Here is a 25827-nt window from a genome sequence, read left to right as displayed (position 1 = left end):
TTTCATCTTCCTAACAAAACACAGATCTAGTAAAACCCCTGGCAGAGCTGCCGTGCACACCCAGAGGGTGAAAGAGATAATTTTGTAAATTGTAAATCAGAAGTTCTATTCGCGGTAGATGTCGAACACATGTAACTTACCAGCATAACACGGTTACTCTGAATACAAGTGTGATGGATGATTTGTAAGTTTGAGAAGAGGGGACAGAGTAATTTAAATACCGAGTAATGATGCTTCCAGGTCCTCTGGAATGCTAGAGTCCTTGAGATAGCTTTTTAGGAGCAGAGTGTGGACCCACTGGCCTTGCCTGGAGACAGAGGGCTGGACCTTCCCTCCTCTGGGCTGGTTTCCTGCCCGAATAAGAATGGAATCAGATGAAGTGAGTTGGAGGTCTCTGATATTAAGATGACCTTGTAATACACAGTACCTCTTTAGGAGACTAATATGCCGGAGGCCTTACCAACTCTGAACTGGTGAACCTTTCCTAAATTCGACTTGACTTCATGAGATTTTCTCCTCCTCTGCATTAGCAAGGAAAATGCACTCCTCGGGTTGGCTCCATGAACTGAGAAGACAAGTAATTGACTTTGGTGGGAGGACCTGAGTGGCCAGCACAGCAGAATAAGATCAATCCACCATCCCATGGAGTAGCTCTCCAAGAAAAGTAGTAGGCTCTAGGGTCCTGATCTTCAATTTCTCTTCCTTATCCTATTGTGGCAAGCTGCAGCTGTATACTTTCCCCACTGGCGATACTATTTCTGGGCCAAAGCTGACACAGACAAGAGGAACACTTTAGATGAAAGATAAATAACAATTATTAGAAATCATAAGGGTTTTTTTTTTTTTATAATTGAAGTCATGAACTGTACTAATTGCCTCTGAAACTATATGCTATTTACCGCATTTTATTAACTGTAGTGGAGGAGGATATCCCTGTGCTGTGTATTGGCATCTTGTGGCCATATCGAGATTTTTGCATTAATGTGTTACTCATCACAGACCCAGCCACATGAATAAAATATATAGAGAGATATTAGTACTGTAACGAAAGTCTTTAAGAAATAGCTTAGCGAGTGACAATGCTGTCAACAAACATGAAAGACTGAAATTAAGCCTTGCTTTTCTTCAAAACACGATCTTTAAACAAACTGAACTTCAGTTGTTCACAGTCTGGGGACAGGTAGAGGAAGATACTCAAAGCACCACATGGGGTTCTCGCTAGCTGAGAGAAGGGTATCCTTGGAGAGCTGAAACCACTTTTAAGAGAGGGAAAAAAAAAATCTACGTAAATCTGCAAAAGAGTAAGATGAGAATTCCTCTTCTGGAACCCTCTGGACAAACCCCTACGTTTTCAAAGAGTTACATGGGATTTAGGCAGGCGTTGACTTTTAATGTGAGTTGCATTGCTAAATGACATGCAGGGCTTTGGAAATTTAGAGTTTGGTGTTTGCTGTAAGTCAGAGGATGGGTTGACTTCAGCTGAGAGTTGGAAGAATGAATATGCTTGAGCTGTTTTGTGCAAAAATATAAGATCTCTAAGTAGCTCCCCAGTGAGGCAGGCTAACCATAAAAGGGAAAGAAACAAAAGTAGAATACCCAATTCAAAACTCTGGAAGAGGAGGGGTGCCTGGGTGGCCCAGTGGGTTAAAGCCTCTTCCTTCGGTTCAAGTCATGATCCCAGGGTCCTGGGATGGAGCCCCACATCAAGCTCTCTGCTCAGCAGGAAGTCTGCTTCCTCCTCTCTCTGCCTGCCTCTCTGCCTACTTGTGATCTCTGTCTGTCAAATAAATAAATAAAATCTTTAAAAAAAAAAAAAAACAACCCTGGAAGAGGAATTTGTGGGTCACTTGAAACCCTAAAGACAAATGTGAAACCTTGTTCAGGGCCATCATAAGACTCCAGGGCTGAGCTTTGGAGGCTGTTTGCCTAAAAATATACCCTGTTTGGGACTGCAAGATAGTTTTTTCTAGACAAATTTCTATTCAGAGCTTGTCCTGTTTACAACCCATATTACAAAAAGTTATATTACCATTGTCATCTTTTAGCAACACAAGTGATATGATCTCATATTCATAATATGGCTATTTTGTATTTACAGCCTTATGAAAATCTATAGATATCAATATCTGTTTTTAATGGATCTTGCAGCAATCCCACTGCCTGGGAAGTTGTGCTATCCTGCTATGGAATTATCACAAAGCTGGATCTGACAATTATGATACCATATCAGGAAAATATGACTTCTAAAGTGTGGGAAAGCTTTTGCAGCCCCACGACCACTCCTATGTTCGTTCGAAAATAAAAAACTAAGGTCTGTACGTGATAATTAGTTGAGCTGCCTCAGTTGCAACAATCCCTCTATCCAACCCAAGGCTGTCTGTCAGTGTCAATGAAATTGAATGTCAAACGGAAAAACTCTAAAGCTGTTTTTTCCATATAAGAAAATCACTAGCAAATCACCTCTTCCTGCCCTACCGGCAAGATAAGCAAAATTAGCACATGTCTTTTTCCTTGTTTTGTCAAACTTGAATCAAACTGTTTATGCTCAGCGAGAGGCCGGGCACATACTGGTCCTCAGCATTTTTATCTCCAGTGGCAACTCTTCATCGCTTTTATGAAATGTATTTATCTGACCTCTTTGTAGCAAGTGACATGGTGAATCACTACCCCTTCCTTGTTGAGCTCTTTCTCTTCTTTCCCTATCCCCATGTCGCTCCTTTTCAAGCTCCACCAATTTCCTAAATAACTGGTGTTTATCGTAGTCGTACTCCTAGCTTATTTTTATTCTTTCTAATCTCTTCCTTCACACCCATTTTCAGAAATACTCTTAGTTCTTAAATGTTTGGCGTCTTCTCCAAAATAACTAGGCTGCTTCTTAGTTTTTCTTATCCTGTGTTCAGGACGGTACTTTGTCAGATCCAGGGTTTAGACTGGGCTTAGGGTTAGGGGTCAGGGGTTAGTGTAGGTGCCTGGTTCCAGGCTCCTTTTTATTTTATTTATTTATTTAAAAGATTTTATTTATTTATTTGACAGAGAGAGATCACAAGTAGGCAGAGAGGCAGGCAGAGAGAGAGAGAGGAGGAAGCAGGCTCCCTGCCAAGCAGAGAGCCCGAAGTGGGACTCGATCCCAGGACCCCGAGATCATGACCTGAGCCGAAGGCAGCAGCTTAACCCACTGAGCCACCCAGGTGCCCTCCAGGCTCCTTTTTAAAAAGTTCTTTCACATATTCTCTCTAGGTGCCCACCTGCCCTCCCTCTCCCCCCGGCCCTTGGTTTCAACTTCCACCTCCATGCTCTTGACACCTTGGTTGAATACTTCACAGGCATCTCAAAACCAACTTGTTGCAAAGTGAAATCATCATCTTTTTCCCATAGCCCATCCCCCAAACAATAGTAAACAATCAGATGGTCCTGTTTCCTACCCCGACACCTGTCTTGGATGAATGGTACCTTTGACCAAGCACCTGGTCAGAGGCCGGAAGTACATATCTAAGATTCATCTTAAGATTTGTCTACCAGGATACCATTAGAATAACCTTTCTAGTACGTAAAACTGACCATGAGTTTTTACTAGTTAAGTTGGTTCCCATTATCTATAATCAACAATTGAAACTTCGTAGTACGTCAATCAAGGCACTCCCTGGTTCCTGTATATTTTTTCACAGCTTCTCCTCTTACCACTTGTCATCTGGTAACCTGTGATCCAGCTCTTTTATTTGTCATTTCCCAAATATACACCACTCCCTCCTAAGCTAAAAGGGCCTTGCAAATGACCTTTCCCCTATTCACACCTCCCCTCACGCTCAGTGGTCTCCCTGCCTGTGCTGCAGAGTCTTGTTCAAATTTCAAGCCTCAGTTCTTGAACACTCTTCTGTGGGAATTTTCCCCTGATATACCGATTGTCACGCTTGCCCCTTGGGGATAGTTAGGAGCCTCCCTTCTCTGCTCACACAGGGCTGTGTGCACGTATTATAATAAAAGCATTTATCACATGTAATGATTGTGGTGTACATCTGTCTTCCTTACTATACTCTGAGTTCCTTGCAGTAGGTAGTTTCTCTCTCTCTCTCTCTCTGTGTGTGTTTATTAGAGAGGGGGAAGGAAGGGAAGGAGAATGTGTATGAGCAGGGGGAAGAACAGAGGTAGAGGGAAAGTGAGAATCCCAAGTAAACTCTGCATTGAGTGTGGAACCTGGTGTAGGGCTCAGTCCTAGGATCCCAAGATCATGACCTGAGCTGAAATCAAGAGTTGGATGCTTAACTGACTGAGCCACCTAGGTGCTCCTAGATGCTTTCTCATGCATCTTTTATTCCTAGGACTTAACAATGACTGTCCCAATTGGGGTGCTCTCTATATATTTTCTTTTATTGAATTAGATTTGGGAGTGACTAGCTGGCTCAGTTGTTAGAACGTGAGACTCTTGATTTTGGGGTTGTAGGTTCGATCCCACGTTTGGTGTAGGGATTACTTAAAAATAAAAATAAAATCTTTGGGGTGCCTGGGTGGTTCAGTGGGTTAAGCCTTTGCCTTCGGCTCAGGTCATGATCCCAGGGTCCTGGGATTGAGCCCCAGGTCAGGCTCTCTGCTCAGCGGGGGGAGCCTGCTTCCTCCTCTCTTTCTGCCTGCCTCTCTGCCTACTTGTGATCTCTGTCAAATAAATAAATAAAATCTTTAAAAGAGAGGGTATATATTTGGATCAGTCATATATACCCAGATATAGTCTTAGATATCTGATCACGACAAACTGTGACTTGGTCTCCAAGGCAAATTTCCTTTCCATCTGCACAGGGGCTGCTGCTCGACCTGGTTTCTGTGTAGTTTATATAGTACTTTCCCACTTCCCTTTCCTTTGAACTGGTATTCTAGTCTTGATATGCAAAAGTTTACTGTCAACTTTAGGATTCTAGAAGAATAAACCTGTGGGTAAAGTGGTTAATTACTCATTTAGGAGTACGGATTTAGCTGGCTTTATATTTCATAAAGATTCATAGACTGATGCCCCGAAAGATGAGCAGCTTAGTCTTAATCTGAGTACAGATGAGCTACCTGCTAGATAGACCAAGAGTCTATCCAGTCCAATATTCTAACATACTGCTAGCTTACTTTAATTTATGGAAGACTTTCTATTAAAAGCTGACATTTATTATAATTTTAATTTACCCTTTGACAATGGAAGCTTAGGCTTAAGGATTATTGTAGTCTGTTCCCGTTGCTATAACAAAATACCAGAGACTGGGCAGCTTGAATAACTGACATTTGTTTTCTCACAGTTCTGGAGGCCGGAAGTCCGAAGTCAAGGTGCCGGGATTGTTAGGCTCTGGTGAGAGCCCCCCTTCTTGGCATACAGGCACTGAGTACCTGCGTGTAGAGAGTGAGCTCTGGTATCGATTCTGAGGACATCAGAATCGTATCCATCCACACTATACCTCACCTAGACCTAATTACCTCCCAGAGGCCCCACCTATAAATATTATCACATTAAGGGGTAGGGCTTCAACAGATGAATGGGGGGGGTTCCAGTGGGGAGGACAAAAAACCTTCAGTCCGTAAACTGATTAAACCATTTCCCTATGGTTACTCAAAGACTCTAGTAGCAGGGCAAATGCTGACTCCAAGCATCGTTTTGTTTTCCCTAATAATTTGTCTTTATTGCTTTTTATATACAGATACCCAAACAGTTAGCATATTAAAAAGCAAAATGTTGCTAGTTCTCATTGATTATTCCCTAATTTATTTAGCAAAACATGAATCTCTCCTTCATGTTTATTTTTCCTATATGTTTTTCCATATATCTCAACTGTTTGAGTGAAGGCAAACAATACAAGGGTCTCTCTCCCTCTCGCTCTTTAAAGTTTTCCCGGAAAAAAAAAAAAAAAGGACTAGGTTCTCGGCGCTTCTGGCAATTTTATTCTAACACAAGAAGTCCCCAGATTGTAATTCTGATAAGTATTTCAGTTCTTTCTTGAAAAATTAAATTCACAAAACAATTGATTATCAGTTATAAATGGCAAAAACACCATCTGGCTTTCAAAATTGGTTAAATCCATGTAGCAAGGGGAAAAAATGTTGGAACTTGTCGTTGGCGAGGAGTTCTGGTCCACGAAGCAGAAAATGACGAGCTTTACTATGAGAAAGACAGAGTAGGCATAACTTGTACTTAGCGGCTGCGGGAATTTGATACGTTCTTCACATGTTCCATATGTTAAATCGCTTGGCGAGATCTTCAGTGTGAAAGAGCTGAGTGGGGGTGGGGAGCGTGGCTAGTGTATTGGGTAGCAACAGCTTAATCCTAAATTTTCAGCTGTGGGTCTTTCCATGCAGACCAGGGCTAAAGATGTCCCATGACTGGGGACATGGGTGTTAACCAGGTTCCTGAAGCTTGTGTCGCAGGTGGCAGTTTTTGGGTGGAATTTCTAAAGCTATGTGCATCCCTCTGGTGAGGTAAGTCACACAGCATTAGCATTTCCTACAGAAATGTCCCATATTGTTCTTTGCCAATTGGAAATTTGAGTAGGTGTTCATTTGATGTGCCAAGAGAATGAAGGGAGATGAAAACACTCCACATCTTCCAATGTCCCCATACTGTGTTCCTAGTGTGGGAGGCTTGGGGCCTAACTAGACTCTCGTGGAGATTCAGCCTCATAAGGAATGCTTTTCCCTAGGAGTGTAATGCAATCCTGTTATCTAAAAAAATGTTTCTCGGTTGCTGGCATGTTTTTGCCTTATGTTAAAAATGTAGCTATCCGATGCTTATTATTCATGCATTATAATGTGATGTTTATTCATTCACTTAACAAATATTTGTTGAGGCACAGTATAGCATAGTGGTTAATTGTGCAAGACTTGTCTGCACCTTAAAAACTTTGACCTTGGGGCACCTGGGTGGCTCAGTGAGTTAAGGCCTCTGCCTTCGGCTCAGGTCTTGATCCCGGGATCCTGGGATCGAGCCCCGCATCGGGCTCTCTGCTCAGCAGGGAGCTTGCTTCCTCCTCTCTCTCTGCCTGCCTCTCTGCCTACTTGTGATCTCTCTCTGTCAAATAAATGGATAAAATATTAAAAAAAAATCTTAGAAAAAAAAGAACAACTTTGACCTCAAGGCAATCACTTAATCTTTCTATGTTTCAAAAATATAAAATGGGAGATAATGGTATGTGCCATGGGGATTGTTCCAGCTATTAAATGAGATTGTGTATGCAAAATACTTAATAAAAACAATAATTGCAAAGCTAATAATAATAATAATAATAGCAAATACCAATATTACACTGAGCTAGGTGCTTGAGTTTCTGACATATAGGACCTTACTTTATAATTTACACATCACTTTTTTTAAGATTTTATTTTTTTATTTGTCAGAGAGAGAGAGAGCACACAAGCAGGGGGAAGGGGCAGAGGGAGAAGAAGGTTTCCCACTGAACAAGGACCTCCATGCAGGACTCCACCTCGGGACCCTGGGATTATGACCTGAGCCTAAGGCTGAACTGGCTGAGCCACCCAGGTGTCCTTACACATCACTTTCAACATACACATAACCTCAAATTTTTTAATCCTGATTTTGGCTGAACTCTTCGCTCTGCCTTTGGTCTGTCCAGGTAGCTGTACTTCCAGAGGTGACAAGACTAGGTAGGACTTTGCGGATTGGACCTTATCCTGGTGACCACACGGTGATGGTTTCCTTCCTCATGTAGCACCATGTGTGTACACTGGAGCTTTCCTGACTTCTGGAGATCTGCCTGTAGTTCATGCATCAGGGCCTGTAGTTATAGAGCAGAATATCCAGGGCTGTGAAGACAGGGCAGTCTTGAAATTAGTTTATGCATAAAGGATAATAGGAGGCTGTTTTTATGTGTAACTCATTTGGTGGGCTGGCAGATCTTGACTTCCTTTTTGATATGTAATATTTATTTATTTATTTATTATTTTATTATGTTTTTAGCTAGACGAGGACAGAGGGCCAGGCAAGTCATTCGGTGCAGCTCCTCTAGACTACAGCAATTTACATTCAGTAATCTCTTGGTCATTTAGCCACAGATAATTTGTCATGGTTTGTTTTAGCTGTTGTGATATTGATATTTATTATGCAAATTGTATTTCCTACATCTTATTGTTCTGCATTCTATGAATACTTAAATTATTATAAACCTCTACACTTAATATGGCTCGTCCTTCAATTTGATGCTTGAGCAACAGAGGGTCAGAGCGCATACGATCTTCTAGAGGGGAAGAAAATAAGTAATTAAAAAGCAGACAAACAAGAGAGCCGGCTGCCTGGTTGAAAAGAAAGCAGAGGCAATTTCGGAGAGAGCGAGTCCGCAGAAGCAAATCATTTCAGCCAGGAGAGCCTCTCCCGGAGATACGGAAAGCTCAGAGCACCTGTTGGTCCCCAACCGCCTTAGGAAGGACTGGGGACGTAGAGAAGGAGGGAATGGGTTTGAACCCCGAAGGAGGAAGATGGCAGACCCCATCTTCATACACACACACCCCCGCCTCCGCCCAGCACCCCGAAGCCTTGACAGAAAAGATTTTTTGTTGGATGTGTGTAATCGTAAGTATATATTATTACATATGTCAAATGTATTAAATACGCATATATATATAAAGGGCAGGAGGGAAATCTTCGGCAAGCTGGGGAGCCGGAGCCGACCCTCCCCGATCTACCTTTCCGCAAAATCTACCGCAAAGATACCGACTCGAAAATCCCAGAGCCCGACTCAGGCTCCTTTCTCCCAACTATGCCCAAGTCTACCGCTAGGTTGTTGAGCGGGCTCTCCCGCTCCGCCGGACGTGCAAAGCACGCATGCACTTCTCCCAGATTGTTTTGTCAATCCGGGGACCTGCATTCTCCCTCTCCACTCCCGAACAGCCCCCGTTTTCCAAAGATCTATTCCTTCGGTGCAAGGTGAGTGACGGAAATTTGCAACGTGTGGTTTCCAGACCAGATGTGCTCGGTGTGCCGGGCACGGGAGCCTCCTCGTAGGGAGATTCTCCAGTCGTCGGTCGGTTATAGCGATTGCTATATACATTCCTAATACAGGTGTCCGGGAAGCGAGACCCGCCCCCTGGAGCCCGAGCCCCCACAAGCCAGGCGCCCAGGAGAACACTTTTTCCTTGATCCCGGGGTAGCGAAAACGAATTTTAACATAAACATATTTGCATACGCCCCTCCCCTTAGCCCCGCCCCCAGGTGGCGCGGGCGCGCCGCCGAACTCCAGCGCCAGGGGGCGGGGTGGGGGAGGGGGCGAGTCCTCCGAGAGCCGGGTTGGGCTAGCGGCTCTGTGATTGGTCGGTCCGGACTCCGCCTCCAGTGCATATCATTAGCATCTCATTAGTTGTCCGCTCGGGCTCCGGAGGAAGCCACCGCCGCCAGTCTGAGGCAGGTGCCCGACATGGCGAGTGCTGTGCTGCCGAGCGGATCCCAGTTTGCGGCGGCGGTGGCGGCGGTGGCGGCGGCGGCGGCGCCTCCCGGGCTCCGACTCCGGCTTCTGCTGTTGCTCCTCTCCGCCGCGGCACTGATCCCCACAGGTAGGTGTCGGCACCGGCCGGTTGGCCCTCTAAATCTCCTAAGGCACCCCAGTAGCCATAGCCGAGGAAGGGGGAAACGTTTCCATGACAACCTTCCCCCACTTCCTAAATCCGAGTCGGAGGGAGTGTGGAGAGGAAACTCAGGGCTGAGATGAAGGGGCAGAGGGGTTCGGTGATTCCCTTCTCCCTTGCCCATCTGGGTGGGAATTGGAGCCCTTAGGGATGGCTGCACCCACACCTTTTCTCCCCGGCTTGGCGCGGGGTGAGGAGTGGAGTGAGAATGGGGGGCCCGGGGGCTCGAGAATATGGGAGAAGGGGATGGATGGAGGGGACCCCCCCCAACCTTCCGGACCCTCCCAAACTCGTTGTTGTCCCCGTAACTTGCAGGTCCTCCCGTCCCAAGGCTGCCCATTCGCCCCCACCTCTCCAGCGGGCCCCCTAAATCTCTATCCCCCAAGCCTCCCCATGGCTGACTTGCAGCCGCCTCCAGCGTGATTGCTCACCGATCCACAGGACATCCCCAGACTTGTCTGGTCGCTTCTGCTCTCCCCGCGCTCTGCCTTTCTCCCCCACCCCCGCCCCCGTGCTCGGAACAGCGCGCCCCTCGTGTCTCCCTCCAGCCGGGTAGCGGCCCTCCGCACCACCACCCCCCTCCACCCCCCGCTGCCCGGCTGCGGGGCTCCCGGGCTCGGCTCCAGGCAGGGAAAGTTCCTCAGGCCCGGCCCCGCGGAGGGGGGAGGCTGCTGTCGCCGCCTCTGCGGGAAGGGGCCGGGAGCGCGCAGCCCGCTTGCCCCACGGCGTCCTCCGCCGCGAGTGGGGACGCCAGATTTACAGACTGCCCGTCCTTTTCGGCAGCCCGAGGGTGGTGGCGGGAGGTTCGCGGCCTCTGCGGCCAGGCGGGCACCCTGCGGGCCTCTGGGCGCCCCCTGTGTGCGGAGCTGTCTTGGGAATTTGCCCAGGGGCGGCTCTGCACGCCCGGCGCCTTCCCCGAAGACGCCGTGCACTCGGCAGGAGCACGCTGTGTGGCTGCCCGTGTGCCGGGCGCGTTGGCGCGGTCGGGAAAGAAGAGGGCAGTGTTTGCTTTTGCTAACAAAAGGGAGCCGGAGCTCTTCCCCAGCCGAGAGGCTGGCCGTACTGCACCCTGCCTCTCCTTCCCGCCACCGCCGAGCTCCGCGGCCGCGCGGCGTCGGCACATCCCTCGCCGCCCGCTGCGGGCTCCGGGTGGGGAGCGGGGCCGGGAGGCGCGGGGACCGCGGGGGGCGGTGCGGGAGGTGCAGGAGGGGATGCAGCAGGGCTCGGCGCCTGCAAAGCCCCTCTTGCAGCCTGGGAGCTGCAGGACCCGCGAGCAACAAGTGGCGGAGGACACCGAGAGCTCAGCCCCCCACCTGCGGAGCCCCGGCCGCGGCGGGCGCAGCTCTGGGGCCACCGTGCCTCTACTGGGCGCCTCTCCGCTTGGGCTGTGCCTTTTGTTTACACGCTAGAGGACACACAGTTACGTAAACACCGCAGGAGTCACGCTGTAGGAAATGGGGATGTCGGGGGTACTAGCTTTGGATTTCGGGGATGCCGGGTTGGTTTTTACCTCCTCCCCACCGCCCGCCGCAAACAGGCTTGCAAGGGAGCTCGGCTCGGGGAACGTATCAGGGATGCACAGGGGTGGGAATCTGGCAGCAGCTCAGTTCCAGAGCTGAGGGTTTTTTCTTCCATGCCACTGCTTGTCTCCGGATGTTGTTTATGTGTTTTTCCTCTGTGAATTCTTAATTTATGAGTTACGAGATAATTGGGTTCAGGCTTTGCCGGTGTGGTTACAACTTCATTTCGGGTGATGTCTCTGACTGGATGGGTTCAATAAAATGTTCGTGAAAGAGATCCCTCATACTGCTGCATTGTAAAAAGCGCCAGTGTCAGTTAAACGTGAGCGTGAGTAAAGGCTCGGTAACTGGCGCATAATAGAGGCAACAATAGACTTGTATTGGCTCAAAAAAGGGGGGGGGGGACAGCGCTGGTCGGGGATGTTGCCTTTTGACTAAAAATGGGAGCCGTGCAATGCCGCTTGGCAACAGAGGAGGTCTAGATGATGCCTCCTCCGTCAAGCCTGCTCATTGACGGCACCGGGTAGTAGCGACAGTACTATATTTGTAACTATCTCTCGGTGAGAAGTTGCCTTCCCGGCGAGGGATGTATGCGGACTCAGAAAGGAGCGGTCTGGAACTCAACCGTGCATGTCAAAGCTACAAGAAAATTCTGTTGCCAGTTACCATGGAAGCAGCTTCTTGCTCTTGTGTACATCCCTGTTTGTACGCTGGTTATCAGATTGTGTTCAAATTAGAAAGTAATTGGGTTTGATTTGTAGTGAGGGGGCGAGATGACTGCCTTTAAATCTGTTTCTCCCTTTCTGCATTTTTGGGTGATGGCTTGGGGAAGGGGTGTGGGCCTAGCCCCCAGGTCCTGGGCACCTGGAGGAGACTTCTAGACAGGCACCGGAGGGGCTTTGCTTCCTTAGTCCTCTCCTGTTAAGCTTTCTCCGGAGGCCTCCAGGTGCCACTGTCAGGTTAGAGAAACCTGTTGGTGTTGCCCTCGAACTTCATTAGGCGTGTTTCATTTACATGCTCGCGGGGATAGCAGTCTGGGGCCATCCTGCTTTAGGTCTTGGTTCTGTCTTCAGCTGTCACTGAATCCGTCTGTCCCCGAGAGAAAATCTCCAGTCCCTCCTGTGGTGTGTGGAGTAAATGGATGTTAATGAAACACAGCAGAAACGGGGTTGTGGAAACTCGCTCCTCAGTGTAAATCACGCCTGTTACGTTTTAGGTGTATGCATCGGTGTTGCTTCTCTTGTGGCGTGAACCCGTGTATGCATGGGTGTTGCTTCTCTTACATTTTTTAGCGTTAGAGAGATTGGCTGATGGGTGGGGGTTTGTGTTGGTGCTGGGAAGCCCAGGGGCTGAGTTTGGCTTGTCTCGGCCTGTTGGGGCTTGTATACCGGGGATGGGGACTTTACAAAAAGTGCCATCCTGCCCTTGTTGCCTTTCCCTGCATCAAATTGAATAGCCGCAGGAGGGACTTGCACTTGTCTGTGATAGCTTTGATAAAATATCCCTCATTAATGCCACTTTATATTTACAGTGTGTCACTGGAGACGCACAAGGCTTCATTTAGTGACTTGTGTGACGAGACAAGCTTGCATTATTTGCCTGGGACATTTTGGAGGAACAAGAGGCCCATTGAGCAATCTTTTGAAATGAACAAATACGGAAAAAGGGGGGAATAAAAGAGCAGGCAGTTCTCTGGAACAAAGAGCTTTATTCATATGGATGTTGTACATGCTTTATCCAGTTTTCCCCAAAGGCCCTCCTGGTAAAGGGGAGTGGGACAGGGGAGAAGCCAAAAAGCAGGGCACTTTTGCTTCCTCTCCCACTTCCTGACTTCATATTCTTATCGAGTCTGTCCTGGACTCCCTGACTGCTCATCTTGCTCCACTCCCTCTAAAAGCCCAGAAGGTAACAGGTTCCTGGGTCTGAAAGGGAGGCTTTGAAATGCTTTCTCCTAGCTCTGAATTTCAACAGAAGACTGTGCTAGCTACCTGTTGAGACTCATGGTCATTGGAGAACCTACTGGTTGAACTGAAAGAGATGTCACTTTTTTGTGACATGTGTCAAGCAGTGGTTGATAGAGAATGTCACATAGGTAAGATATCTTGCAAACTATAATACTAGTCTTACTATTTATTTTTAAAGAAATGCTATAACAACTGAAATCCAAAATTCTCATTATCACTAATGGTGCTCTTGGAGTTATTCGTGACTTTTGCCCACACCTGGTACATTTTGGCCTCAGACATAAGTGAATTTTTATAATTCCTTGGCCTGCATTGCTGAATGATTTTCAGGCTTTAAAAAATTGATAGTATTGCTGTGAATAGAAACTGTCTCATTCTCTGGGTTTTTGTATGTGACATTTTAATGCCTAATCGGCCACTTAGAATTTACATTTAAAAAATGGGTGTGTGTGTGTGTGTGTGTGTGTGTGTGTGTGCGCGCGCGCGTACGTGCACAAAAGGCCTATTTTTATGTGGGATATCTCTTAAATGGGGCCAAACTAATCTATGCTATGATTTGAATGGAAATTTACCAGCTTATAAAGAAAATTTGTAAGAAATAAATCCTAAGGATTCAAATGCTGCATCTCTTTCTTGGGAAGAATAGTACTGACCATTACACTGGGCGTTTTTAACTGAAAATCCAGCATAGAAAGGAGAAATCACACAGCGACATCTGTTGCAGAATGGAAAATTTGCTGCTTTGAGTTGGAAGCAATTAGTCCCATATAAATACCTAATGGTATCAGTCAGTATGTGCACTCATCAAATATGTATATAGGCACACACATATATGTACATATATATGCACATATACACAAAACTTACCCAATACAATATTCATATGCCCATCAAAACGTATGTAATGGAAAATGTGACATTTTAACACCAAAACTCCTTTTTCTTATTACCTGTTGAGGAACTAGAGATTCTTATAATTGTGGAATTTTTGTAGGGGGAAGGAGGTTACAGATCGTCTGCTGAAATTTCATTATTTTGTAGTGAGGCAGCCTCAACCTGGAGAGGGAAGGACCGTGCTTGCTGACCGTGGAACTGAGGATAAGTCAGCTGTATGGCCTGGATGGGGACCAGGTCCCTTGATGTAGAGTCAGCAAACCTCTTCTACCGCCCAGCAGGGTTGCCCCAGCGAGGATGTGGATCATGGCCACACCATATCTTGGCTAGGCTTAGTTTATCTTGTGAAGACAGCAAGATTAATTGGTGTTCTAGGTAATAAACCCATGGATCAGAGGAGTGACCTCTGAGATAAAAGCACCGGTTCTTGGTAAGGTTGTCTTTGGTGTTGACAAATGATTCTGAAACCTCTGGACTTTATTTGGCAGTCACAACACGAATGTCGTCCAAAGCACCTTCATAGGGGAGAGCTTTTGGACGTGTGTCACTGTGATAAGTCGGATGTATGAAAACTCGGCTTCAGGAGCCCCAGCTTTAGATGTTTCAGCTCTTCATTTGTCTTTTCAAGGATTAATACTAACAGTGGAACGGGTCCCGTGTAACTAAGGCCAAAAGGAAGAATCCTTAGTCAAGAGCAAGAAGAGATCTTGATTTTCTTTCTAACTATTTGTCCCTTTTCATTTAAGCAGAGAAAAAGCTGAGAGTAATTTAAGCAAAAAAAAAAAAAAAAAAAAGATTTGTGAGATGACTTTTTTTTTAACATGGATCATGTTTTACTTTTCCATTTTTATTATGGAGATTTCCAAATACATGCAAAAGGAGGAAGAATGCCATCATTAACCCTGTGTGCCAGTCGCCCAGTTCTGTAAATTATCCATCCGTGGTCAGTCTGGCCTCTGTCTGCTTCCTCACCTTCTCAGATGAGTTTCAACAAATCTTGGACATCCTATCATTTGCTCCATATCTATCTATATCTATCTATCTATCTATCTATCTATAATACAGTTCCCTATCTCCTCCCTCCCCTCAATCACAGTATCCTGAACTGAATGTACATTTTTCTCCCCTGGTAATGCAGAACGTTGTCCCTACCCTGGCTGGACCGGGGTAGGGTGAAGGCTTATTACGGTGGCGCAAAGCCGAGGCAGAAACTAGAGAAGCCAGAGCTTCGATTACTGCCTGTACCGGAGACCTTTTCGTGTGGTTTGGTTTATTTTGAGCAAGGTTTTGTTTGGATTGGAGAAGAAGAGTTTTATTGTTGTGTAAATATGGTTGTGTAAATATGCCCTAATTGTTGCTAATCCCTCAACTGTGGCGCACTATGGAAAGCACCCATGGCGAGACTGGCCATTTCCAGTTGTTCTCAGAATGAATGCTCTCCATCTGAGGACTTCTGTAGGCAAGGCTATTTTAGTTTGATGGCTGTGAGATACCTCATTCGTGTATTTATCTTTGAATGCCTCCGTGGCATAAATGCCTTTGCGTTCTGTGAGTATATGGCTTAAAAGAAAAAAAGATGTCTTTTCTTGTCTCACGCTGGCTAAATGCTAATTTCAGCCCGTATTCTGTAACCGAAGTGATCACAGAATGCCTTCTTTGGTGTGGGAAACCCTAACAACAAGCTGTAAGTATTTGGGTCTTATTTTTGTAGGACCGGGGGTATGGGGTGGGTAGGCAGAGAAAAAAGGTTACTATTTTTACTACTCTGGATTTGCCCTGTTGATTTAAAAGAGGAATTTTTAAATTTCAGCTAGAGATGCTGGAATGCTTCAGGGTTAAATTTCTGAACTTCGGTTTATGGGAAAATAGGTTGGTTCCATTTCTAAGGTTCGTGAAACGTGAAGGGGCGTGCGTGTGTGTGTGTGTGTGTGTGTGTGCGCGCGCGCGCGCGCTAAGAGGCTCTTTCACAAATGTATTTAATGTGGGCTATAAATCCGAAGCACTGAGTTTTTTTGGTTTCCGGCCAAACAAGTAATTACACATGAGATGGTTTTGAGGGATCTGGGCATTCCAGGCCAGGTAAAAACCCGCCACCTGCGCCCCTCTTCTGAGTTGGCCACGGCACCAGCAAAAGCACGAAGGAAGGCCTCCGTTGGGGAGCGCCACCAAAATCAAATAAAAAGCCGTTGTTTGGAAACCATGAAGGAGGGAAGGGACCCACTGGAATGTTTGTAATTACAAGTGGCACCTCCTTGTTTAAATTTCCGAAGCCACAGTTTCTTTTTCAGAGATTTAAATTGCGGGCTCTAGCCGGCAGCTGCTGTTGTGGTTCATGGGCAGTTTCTCTTTGAAGATCTTCCAGTGCTGGTCCTCCAAAGCCTTGGTGCTGTTGGCCTTGAACTAGGGTTAGAAGAATGGGAGCTGGAGGTATTTATATACATGTACCACAAAAGTGACGTGTGGCCTTTATTATTACTCAAAAGAGCAACTTGGCAGCGGGGTTGAGAGAGAGCAGCACTAAGGAAATCTGTTATGACTGACAGGTGTCTTGAATGCCGTGATTATCTTAAGAGCGATGTGCGCTGGGTGGGGCAACTTTTTTCTTTTAGTAGATATTTTACTGGAATAGAGTCATTTGACCCAACATTTTGATCTAGAGATTCAGAAATGTTAAATAGGCTTAAAATGAAAGCACTGTGATATATATTTAAATGCTACTCAGTGTTTGAAGACGATATTCCAGTGACATGGACTTTTAAAAATGCCTGGAAGAAGGATCTCGCTCTTGGCAGTCTTCCTTGGTAAGGTAGGGGCTCTTAAGCTATCCAGTCCTGGACTGCAGTGTCAAATTGGAATTAAATTATGAGGTCCCCGGAGCAGGCAGGGAGGAACCCGCTTGCAAACAAAGGGTTCACCTGCCCCATCTCTCCCATTGTCTGTACCAGATCGCCACTTGGCTCGGATTAACGTAGAAGTTAACATGTCAGAAGCTCAACCTTTCGTCTTTTCTGCCATAGGTATCAACTTTTCTCAAAGTCTCCATTATTGCAAATGACACCACCGTCGTCCTGGTCTCCAAGGTCCTGAAATTCAGAGTCTTTTTCCCCCCCCCTCCTTAGCTTTCACTCTTGGATGGAAATAAAATGGGGCTGATTGTTTCTCCACGACATTCTTGGAAGCCTCAACGTCCTCTAAACCATGTCTTACTAGCAGAAGCTTCCCAGGCAATTCCCCTGACCCCAGCCTCTGCTGATCGGGATGGAAGCCTACCTGCCTGCGCTGTGACACTGCCCTTCCAGAAAACCTAATCTCAGATCTGGCATCCGATTCGCAGTCCTCCCGGTTCTGTCTTTAGGTTGTTCCTTCCTCAACTGCTTTCTTATCCCCAGTTTCTTACTACTTTCTCCAGTTCGGTCCTGGTGGGACCGGAAGACAGATCTCTCTACTGAACTGAGGAAGAAAGCGCTTCTGCTCTCAGCCTTTAGCTGGTTGTCTCTGCATGACACTTCCCTCTTACCTGTTTTTCACTTGACTGTTTTGGTTTCTAGGTGGAGGCCTGCTGAGTCTCCTTGCCCACCTTGCGGAGAAACACCTTCCCTTTGCATCATCGGTCTCACCAACACGTGCTTATCTAAACTATACCCTGACACAGACCTTTCTTTTTCTGCTTTACAGGTATATACATGAGTATGTTTCTTTACAGTAAGTTGAAGTGTGCACATGTTGTAGCCATTTGTTTTAATGACGACTTTCAGTACCAGGGTGCCGACCGTGTGTAGGGTCTGTTTGGTTAGGACGGTTTCGCGTGCAGGCACTTACTACAGCATGAAAATGCCGTGATTGACTTAACAAATTACACGCCAGCAAAGTAAGGGTTTCCTGCAGAAAGTCGAGCCCTCAGGAGTAGGAAGACTTCAGAATTCTGGGTCAGAGTGAGAGGGATCTGCTGACTTGGCATCAATGAGACGTACCCCTCTGAAGATGATGCAAAAGATTTACCCCTTAGAAGAGTGTTTAGTGCTTATGTTCAGAATGTCTAGTTACTAAGAAGTACCTACTTGGGGAGCTAGAAGGACAGTGTGCTAAAGGCCAAGCCCTTACTAGGGCTTTTTTTAAAGATCTCTGACTCTGAGGACAGTGTTGCCTGCCTAAGTTCAGTCGTCTGGCGTCAGGATGGGTCGCATTTCTGTTGATCACGGAGAGGGTGCATCGGCACTGGCTTAAGAAAAAAATGACACTTTTGTTTCTCAGTCTAGCTGCTAATCCTGTTATCTTAAGGATCTTTTCAAAGCCTCTATCTGGTAATATTATCTGCCACCGTTTTCCCCTTATTTTATTTATTTTTGCTCTGGGATCCTTCCCCTGCCAAGTTCAGAGCTTGCTAGTAGAGGATTACGTAGCATTATTCAGTGATAAGAAAACACTTGATTATTACAGAGTATTTGGGGTCAGTCTTGGGAAAAAGTTGTATGTCCAAGTGTGGTATGTGCTTGGCTCTTACACCTGTGATAAGCCAAGCCACTCAGACGTTATCAGCTTGAGTCTCTCTTCTGAATAGGAAAGGAGCATCGCTGCATTCCTCTTGCAGAAACCCTTACTTAAACAATGAAAACTTCATAGATAGGGAGGAAAAAAACCCCAAGTTAATGTAGTACTCAATTACTGCTCAAATGGTTTTATCTCTTAAAAGGTTCAGGTACAGATTAGCTTAAATGACACTGAACTTCACTTTTCCTTGTGCGTATCTTGTGAGCACACATCCTTGTGAAGAGACCTCTGTCTCCTTTCTTTGAGTTTTGTTAGTAATCACATGAATGTTAGTGGCTATTCGGTTCCCTTTTCTGAAGCAAATCTCTTCTATCTCTGGTCCAGGTTGGCAAGCGGAATACCCAGTTTAGGTTACAGAATAGTAAAGCCTAGTGCTTTACTCATGAGTTAAAAACAGCAAAAACAATCTACCTTACAGGGTGTTAAAAAAAAAAAAGATCGTGTGTATGAATGTACTCGAGAAGAAAAAGTATTTTATACGTAGGCTCTTAGGAAAACAGCCACTCGTGACGGATGGGGCTCTGGCTCTGGCTCCAAGTGCTGCTGTGATCATGTTTGGGAATACTGAGAAATGCCACGCTGGAAGGGTTAATTCAGGATGTACTCAGCTCTCTTTATTTAAGTGAGACTGGAGAACAAAGTGGCCATAAGATCCCGCTTGGAATCAGATGTTCTTTGGAAGTAAATGGAATCCTCCTGTCTCCTTGGAGAAGCTAGCAGTGATTATAACCTCAAATTTGAGAGCTTTAAAACACAGACAGGACTTTATTATTTTACTCAACCTCTTATATTTTATGTACTCTATTTATATTAAGAACTTGGTATGTTCTGTCACTAACCCATAAGGCATCTGGTAGAAAAACGAGAATTAAAAAAAAAAATTATTTTTAAAATGAGTATCTGCTTGTATACCAGGCATTGAATTAGGCACATTCATAGTTGAGTAGGTTGGGCTCTGTGGTCCAGAGGTTGTAGTCTTATTTTTTTCTTAACTTTTATTTTAGAAAAAATTTAAAACCACAGGAAAGTTAAAAGACAAGGATCATGAATGCTTGTAAACCCCTTACCTGGATTCATCAAGGGTTAACGATTTGTCCATTTGCCTATCTAGCTAAGTCATGTATACTCACATACCTTTTTTCCTTTTTTTTTTTCCCGAACCACGTGAAACAAGTTGCGGGCATGGTGGCACTTTGCCCTTGAGCTGTTCGACCTGTAGCTCCAACTCCTGAGGAATAAGGACATTTTCCTGCGTAACCTCGGTGCCATTATTGCATTCCAGAAATGTAACACTGATTCAGTAATATTATCTAGTATCTAGTCCATATTCAAATCTCCCCGGTTGTTCCATTGGTGTTCTTTTTGTGTGTTTCTTTGTCCTTCCTGATCCAGAATCTACTGGAGAGGAGATCGTGCGCTGGATTTGGTTTTCACATCCCTCTTTTTTTTTTTTTTTTTTTTTAAATCTAGAAGCATTCCTTTGCCCTCCATCTCCCTCCCCCCGCCTTTTTTTTAAAGGAGTCGGGGGTGTCTCTGATGTTAAGTCTAGAGCGATGTTTTGGAGCATGTCCCACAGTTCCGCAGATTCATCATTTCCCCACTGTCTGATTCAGGTTACAGTCACAGTCCAGAGCGCAGCATAGCTGCTGTCGTCACTTTTCTGATAGTCTCACCTCAGTCTGTCCCAGTAGTGGTGAATGGTACATTTGATCCCTTGGTTGACGATAAAAGTTCAGTTACTTAGTTTCGGTGGATTTACAGAGTTCTTCATTTTTGTCCCTTTGTAATTAATCAGTAATCTGTGGGCTATTTTGAGACTGAACATCCTGTTCCCTAAAAACTGTTCATGTAGTGGTTTTAGCAGCATTGATAAACCTTGTCTGAATCGAGTATTATACCGGTGGCTACAAAATAGTGATTTTTCTAATTGCATCATTTCTCTACACTGGGTAGGAGCACTCTTGTGTAAAGAAGGATTTACCCTTCCCCCTCCTGTCCTCTTTTTTGAAAATCACAATGGACTCACAGATTAAAAAAATATATATATATATCAGTGTACTATATTTTGTCACGTCTCATTTGGCCTGTGGGAACCCCTAGGTCTGGCTCTTGCTTCCTTTTGATCGATCTCCTCTAATTTTTAAGTGCTTTCTTATTTTCTGCTGTAAGAAGATGTGTACTCTCACGTTGTCTTTTCCCTGCCCCAGACCTGGAATCACGGTCCTGATTCCTGACTCCTTCCAGTGGAGGAGTGACATTTAGATAACAAGGAAGTATGCCCTTTGCTATTGACTTGTGTCAGCAGACAGAACTAGGATATATAAGTGTAATAAATTCACATATTTAGTTACATATTTTATATATTATAATTTTAACAGAAATATTAAATCATTAAATTTTTTGTACATATTTATATATAACTTTATACATAGACATTATATTTATATATAAAAATTATCTATGTCTTTCTCTATACATATCAGTTCTAGTCTAATATCCCAATGTTCTTTCCTCCTTCTCTGTTCCTTGTTTGTATCTTTCTTTTCCCATGGTGAGAACCTTGGTTCCCAGCCATGCCAATGTCTTATAATTAAATACAAAAATTTTTTGAAATTATTCTACCAAGACCACTGTAGACAACAAACCTACCAAATAAAGTTCGAGACTTTTTGTCAATCTTTTTGCCTTTAAACCTTTTTTTTTTAAAGGCTTTATTTATTTATTTGTAAGACAGAGAGAGCATGAGCAGGGGAGGGAGAAGCAGGCTCCCTGCTGAGCAAGGAGTCCAGTGTGGGATCATGGGGCTCGATCCCAGGGCCCTGGGACCATGACCCAAGCTGAAGGCAGACACTTAACTGACTGAGCCACCCAGGCACCCCTCTTTTTGCCTTTTAAATAGATTCCCATGGAGGATAGACAGAGTACTGTGTTTACAAGTTCACAAGTTAGTTCCTTTTCTGTGTGTGTGATCGATTAGCTATATAAATACATAGTTAAGATCATTTGTTTCTGTTTATATTCAGTTTTAGATTTGTTTCCTTCACTTCTTGATTTAATTATATATTTGGAACATGTAAATCATTAATATGACTTAAAAGTCAAAACTATATAACATAGTCTTAGGGGTGCCTGGGTGGCTCAGTGGGTTAAGCCTCTGCCTTCGACTCAGGGTCATAATCTCAGGGTCTTGGGATCAAGCCCTGCATAAGGCTCTCTGCTCAGTGGGGATCCTGTTTACCCCACTGCCTCTTAGCCTACTTGTGATCTCTCTCTGTCAAATAAATAAATAAAATCTTCAAAAAAAAATAAAAAATAAAGTAGTCTTACTCCCTTATCTGTGTTTTCTGGCACATTCCTACCTACCTTCCTATAGGAGCCAGTTTCATTCCTTCCTCATAGAGCCTTTCTGGTTTTCCTTTTGGAAAAATACTGGTAGCTGTTTTGTTTTTCTTTTTAATTTTTTGTTTGTTTGTTTTAATACTTTTCTACAAACTATTTAACATCTGCCTATACCCCTTCCCCTTATTTGGGAAATCCTCTGGTCTCATATTTATTTTGATGATTTCCCCCCAGTTGGCTTTATTTTACTTAGAAGCCAATTTTTTCTTACTATCTTCATGTCGTCTCCATGTCTCTTTCATTTCTTCCTTTCCGGGTAATAGTTCTCTGTGGGCCGTTGGAAGAATTCTGTATCTGTTTTTTACACTTAATTCACCAAGTTACTTGCAGCAAAATAGGGAATGCCCCTTTCCATATAATGCAGTGTGTGTCTGTGATGTTTAATAACCATGGCTTGCCCTCCTCGTCATCAGTCTTTCTTGACTCCTCTTTTCATCCTGCAAATTGGCAAATCTGTATCTCAAGCCTCAATGCCCCCATTCTTCCCATTCCTGCACCCCCCCCCAAGTTGTGGTGTGCTTACTTACTGTAAAGTCCACTGCCTTTTGCATCTAAACGTGAGACCATGTTCTAAAACTGCCTACTGAACATCTCAGTCTAGGGGTTCCACAGTTAGCTCAAAAATATTAATGACAAGCAGCAACTGGCATCCTTTAGGGTTTTCATAATCTCATATAACCCCCATTGTCACCGTGTGAGTAGTGACTTCTCTTACTGCATTTGACAGATGAGGGAACAGAGGATGATAGTCCCCTTGTCCAAGAAGCATAAGGAATCAGTGGCAGATCCAGGTCTGTCTTCAATACCTGTGCTTCTAAACACTTTGTTCTATTTTCCTAAAATTCAAGATGTCTGAAACTGAGCCTAGCATCTCTCTTCCCCAAACCTCCCTCTGTCCTGTGTTTCCTATCCTGAGGAAGTGTACCACCATCTACCCCATGCATTAAATCAGTCTGAGAGACATCTTAGAGTACTTCCTCATCCTAAACTCTCTGTTACTTACTAGGTCTTGCTTGTCTCTTGCATTCACTCTGTTTCATGATCCCTCCCTCAGTTTACCCTTACCCTCATTTTATGGTGAGGAAAGGAGTTTCACACTGATAGAAATGTCCCTTAATTGGTCCATTTACCCCTAGTCTTATCCCTTATAATGCATCCCTAATGCTGGTTTTTGTAAAATACATTTGATTGTCACTTTCATGCTTACCATGTTTAAATGTCTTCTTGGCATCTTGAGGACAAGGCTGACACTCTTTCAACGTAGCCTACAGTGCCCTTCATCACCTTCTGTCTTCTTCTCCCACTCATTTCGTGCCAGTCACATACACCATGTCCTTTTTCTTAGTACTAGCTGTAGGTGCTACCCACTGTGTGCTTTGCTATACCAAAGTAAACGTGCCTCGGCTATGCCATGCTCTCTCAGACCTTTCTGCTTTTTTAACACGGTCCCCCTTCTTCCTGATACGTCTGATATGTCCGATTCCGACATGACTTTTGGGATCCACTTCGAGGACCAATTCCTTAAGGAAATGTACTATAATACTCTCTGGTTGACTAGGTACCTTTTTTTTTTTTTTTTTAAATTAAAGTTTTTATTTCTGGGGCACCTGGGTGGCTCATTGGGTTAAAGCCTCTGCCTTCGGCTCGGGTCATGATCTCAGGGTCCTGGGATCGAGCCCCACATCGGGCTCTCTGCTCAGTGGGGAGCCTGCTTTCCCCCCCTTCCTCTCTGCCTACTTGTGATCTCTCTCTTTCTCTGTCAAATAAATAAAATATTTTAAAAAACAGATTTTATTTCTTTATTTGAGCGAGAGAGACAGCACGAACAGAAGGGACAGAGGCAGAAGGAGAGAGAGAATCTCAAACAGATTCTCCATGGAGCCCATCAGGTCCTCGATCCCAGGACCCTGAGATCACGACCTTAGCTGAAACCAAGAGTTGGACATTTAAGCAACCACACCACCCAGGCACCCTGGTTAGGTGCCTTTTCTTTGTGCCTTTCTTCTGACTTAGCTTCTTCCTTCCTGTTAAACACGCTTCTCGAAATGCTCCAAGTTCTCTCTGTATATTTGTCCAGTTGTTTCCACCAAAAGAAACAATCCACTCTCTGGCCAAAAGTTTTATATTCACTCGCTCTTCTTACACTATCTGATTTCCAATCTGTGCCCAGCCTGTCTCTTCTGCTTTGTTGTGAATACTGGTGGTTGTGGGCATATGATTTGCATGAGTCCTTCGTGTTCATGGAATTTCACTTACGGGTTGTCTTATTATCAGCTTTTAGAATGAGAATTCTTAATAGAAGTTGTTTGTTCTCTCACAGTGGGTGGCGAGCTGTCAACGTGCTTGACTTCTTCATAGCCTGAAGGACTGACGCCCAGCGTGTTTGCTCATACTTGGTTATTGGGCAATCGTTGGAGAGATTTAGACGACCTGCCCAGAGAAGAGAACCTCTTTCCATTTATTTAATCTCTTTGCAGTCCAGGGATGGCTGGACTTTGAGTCCTTGTCATGTCATGTTGGCACTTTGTAGTTGAGACAACACACCCAGAATTTTCTCTCTGAGGCCCTCTGCCCCCTCCTCTGTTTTCCTGAGAGTCTTGTCTTAAAACAGAGATATATTCTCAGAAGAGGCATGGTGAACTTAGGGAAATTTAAACCTCAGGGTAACAGTTTTTCTTGTACAGTAATAAAGATGTATGTGGAGTCAGTGGCTACAGGATCAAAAAATAGATCTCAGTAGTCGGATCAAACAAGAGAAATGGCTTGTTGCCGCATTTTAAAAAAATGAGACGGGTGAGGCAGTCTGTCTTTTGAAGACACTTGCACTGATTGTGAGAGTCTGTAGTTGGTTCTAAAGTGTGGCAAAATTAAGCTCATTTGCCTATGGGGGATCTAGCCTCAAAAAGTCAGGTTTCCTGTGGGTCTGATGGGGATGAATGGGAGAGATCTCCAGGAGGGTTTGCCACCATTACCTTTTAATTTAGGAGAAGTTTGGAGTTTGTTCTTTCCCGTGAACATAGAGGTGGAACCCACTCTAACCGGAGTTTATTGCTGTAATATTTTTTAAATGCATTTATGACACTGATATATCTGTGACCTTGTAAAGGCGTCTTTAGGGGGAGGGGGTGGCCAGCCTTTTTTCTCACTGTCATAAGCGATCCCTGTTCAATAACTCTCACTTCCTGACAGTATTGGTGGGGGGAGGAGGACCTATCATAACTTGTATTTTATGGCCTATTTCTAAAGCGTTCCTTCATATTCACATCTATCCGTTTAGACTTCTCCCTGCCTAAGGCATGCACCCAGCCTCGTCTGTGTTTGGTGTTTTAAATGCTTTGAATTATGGAGAATCATAGCATTTTATCGATGTTTCCCTTGTAGCTATATCTCTCTGTTTTGTTCTTCGGTTACATAGCTTGCATTTCTGAGGCATTCTGGGTGGATTATTGCAATTAGTTGAGTTTTGTGTGGAATCACGTATGTGCCTTGATTTCTACCGGGTACCATCCCTCCCCTACTTTCTGGGTAGAAATTTTCTCAGGGACTGCTTTCTCAGAAATCCCACAAGTTGCGGTCATTAAACCCTTCCTTTCCACCATAAATCTTGGTAAATATATCTTTATCAGCATGACCTGCTGTCAAGTAAATGGTTTGATAGCAATATTCAAGAAAAATTATATCTTTGACATATAAATTTTGTCAGTGCGTTAACGTATAGTATATGATTGGTATTACTCATGAAAAAGAAGAGATTAGTTAATCAATTTCTCCTAGAATTAGGTGGTTAATGCTTCAAGCATCCTATTTAAAAGCAATTGCTTCTAGGTCCTGTTGGCAGGATTGCTTATTTCATTATTCTGGTCATTTGCATGAAAACAAGTTGATGATTCTTTAAATAACCACCCTGT

General features: G+C 44.6%; 1 protein-coding gene across 6 annotated transcripts in view; it reads left to right on the top strand.

Annotated features, from left to right (window-relative positions):
- Positions 1 to 9386: 9386 nt before the first annotated feature.
- The window catches only part of CADM1 (cell adhesion molecule 1), a 325324-nt gene continuing 308883 nt past the window's right edge, over positions 9387 to 25827 (top strand). For 5 of the 6 annotated variants that reach the window (XM_044257892.1, XM_044257889.1, XM_044257887.1 and 2 more), the window contains exon 1: positions 9387 to 9522. In XM_044257892.1, the coding sequence (XP_044113827.1) occupies positions 9387 to 9522 (136 nt within the window). Of the gene's footprint in view, positions 9523 to 13143; positions 13207 to 25827 lie in introns of those variants that run through there. The other variant, XM_044257888.1, reaches the window with a different exon arrangement.

This window comes from Neovison vison, chromosome 7, assembly GCF_020171115.1.
Source record: "Neovison vison isolate M4711 chromosome 7, ASM_NN_V1, whole genome shotgun sequence".
NCBI lineage: Eukaryota > Metazoa > Chordata > Mammalia > Carnivora > Mustelidae > Neogale > Neogale vison.
This window is presented reverse-complemented; position numbering and strand designations above follow the sequence as displayed.